Source organism: Aureococcus anophagefferens (assembly GCF_000186865.1).
Source record: "Aureococcus anophagefferens unplaced genomic scaffold AURANscaffold_1181, whole genome shotgun sequence".
In the NCBI taxonomy this organism is placed as follows: Eukaryota; class Pelagophyceae; order Pelagomonadales; family Pelagomonadaceae; genus Aureococcus; species Aureococcus anophagefferens.
Genome location: NW_008706289.1, coordinates 1 through 2,056, shown reverse-complemented (window position 1 = coordinate 2,056; position 2,056 = coordinate 1). Strand labels below are relative to the sequence as shown.

Sequence of the window (2,056 nt, the reverse complement as noted above, 5' to 3'; positions counted from 1 at the left end):
CGTGTTCGCGATGATGATGGTCGTGGACCGTCTGCTGGCGCTGCAGAGCCCTTCGTTGGTACCTATGGATGGGCTCGAGCATCTCAGGACACGAAAAGTTCTCGACCTCGAATGCCCGCACGCTGCCCGAGAAACTGTGTTGCGACACCGTCGGCGCCGGGGCTGCGCAGGCTCTGAGATCGTGGGAAAAGTGTGTCCTGAAGGTTTCGAGCCCCCCGCGGGTACCCATAGGGCGCCTCCAACCTCTAAGGACAAGAAAATATCGCACACTCGACTCACACCGCCGCCCTCTCGTCCCGCCGCCGAACAACCGTCGCGCTCGCGAGCCAACGCAATGATCTCAGCAGCCCAAATTCGCTGCCCCGCCCCGTCGAAGGGTTCCGCAGCCGCGCCGCGCCGCGCGACCCGCCATCGTTGCACTCAGCCCGCGCGCTGCGGCGTGGAAGAAGAAAGAAAACGCTAGCGGCGGCCCCGAGTAGTACGAGGACCTCGCGTTTCGCCTGCCACCCCATCTAGATTTATATCCCCTTGGAGCACTGGGCGCAAAGCGGCAGCTTCTTGCGAGTTGCACGGCACGACCGACGCGATGTCGTCCCGGCGTAGTCCGATGCCGTCCCGTCGTCGTGAAGCTTGTCGTGAATAGGATCGTAAGGTGGCCGAAGGCGGGGGGGCTCCGGCGCGGGGGCGGTTCGGTCTTCGTCGGCGGGCGGGGAGGCGGCGCGGGCCGCGGCCTAGGTGTACCACTTCGTCGACTGGAGGGGGTGGTGCGTGTTGACGATGCCGCCCTCGTTCGCGACGCTCTTCGCGTGGGCCATCTCGACCTTGTCCATGAGGCGCGCCTCGAGGTACTCGGCCTGCTTCGCCTCGGCCCGCGCCTTGGCGTTGGACACCATGAGCTGGCGCACGCCCGCCTGGTTCGCGCGCGCGGCTCTGAGGCGTAAATCGCGCTTCCGGTCCTCGTCGCGGTTCGCGGCCTCCTGCTGGTCGCGGATGGCCTGGATCTCCGCGCCGTAGGCCGCGCGCTCCTCGATGGCGGCCTGGGCCTTGTCCGCCATCTGCTGCTTGCGGCCGAGGTCCACCTGGGCCATCAAGTAGAGGCGCGCCTCGATCTGGTCGCGCTGCTCCTTGTCCTTGGCCTCCCAGATGCGGTTCTCGATGACGAGGCGGTCCGCGTTGACGCGCGCCTCGTCGACCTCCTTGACCTTCTCGAAGCCGTCGAGATAGGACTTGTAGCGGAGCGCCATCTCCTTCTCGTGCGCGACCTTGGCCTCGTCCTTGGCGTCGTCGGCCTTCTCGCAGCGGAGCGCGTAGTCGAGGAGCGTGAGGTCGTGGGCCATGGTCTCGGCCTTGACCTTGGCGCGCCGCCGGTCGAAGACGTTGTTGAAGCCCGCGACGTCCGCGCCGCGGCGCCGCGCGTCCTCGCGCGCGTCCGCGACGGCTTTCTTCTCCGCGTCCATGGCGACCTTCCACTCTTCTAATTCCCGCTTCGCGTCGTCCATGCGCTTCTCCTGGCAGGCCTCCTTGCGGCGGCGCAGGTCCTTGACCTGCTCGTCGAGCACGTCCTTGACGGCGAACTGGCGCGAGATCTGGAACGCGATCTTGTCCGCTTCTACTTTATCGGCGGCCTCCAATTGGGCGCGCCACTTGACGACGTAGTCCTCCTCGTCCTTCGCCTCCACCTCGAGGCGCTGCTGCTTCTCGAGGATCTGGTCCTTGCGGCTCTCGGCGACCATTTCCAAGACGGCCTGGCTGTCGCGGGACCGGACGTCGTCGCAGGCCAGGCGGCGCTGGCGCCGGAAGCACTCGTCGACGTTGGCCTGGCGCTCCTTCTCGCGGCGCTCGCCCAAAGCGTAGGCGCGGTCGCTGAGGCGCTGCTTCCGGACCTCGATGGTGTCGCCGAACATCTCGACCTCGCGGCGCCACTCCGCGCTGTCGGCGGCTAAGAGGGAGGCCAACCGGTTCCGCCGCTCCGTCAGCGCCCGCTCGTGCTGGTCGCTGAGGCCGCGGATGCGGTTTTCCGCACGCGGTTCTTGATGACCCCGAACGTCTCTGCGGA

At 67.1% G+C, this 2,056-nt stretch overlaps 1 protein-coding gene across 1 annotated transcript; it reads right to left on the bottom strand.

The window, feature by feature from the left end:
* Window positions 1–731: 731 nt before the first annotated feature.
* On the bottom strand, window positions 732–1,904 carry AURANDRAFT_69235 (hypothetical protein; the record flags this gene model as incomplete). The annotated part of the gene is made up of 1 exon (XM_009044993.1): window positions 732–1,904. One exon carries the CDS (start codon window positions 1,902–1,904, stop codon window positions 732–734), a length of 1,173 nt encoding a protein of 390 aa, XP_009043241.1.
* Window positions 1,905–2,056: the final 152 nt, after the last annotated feature.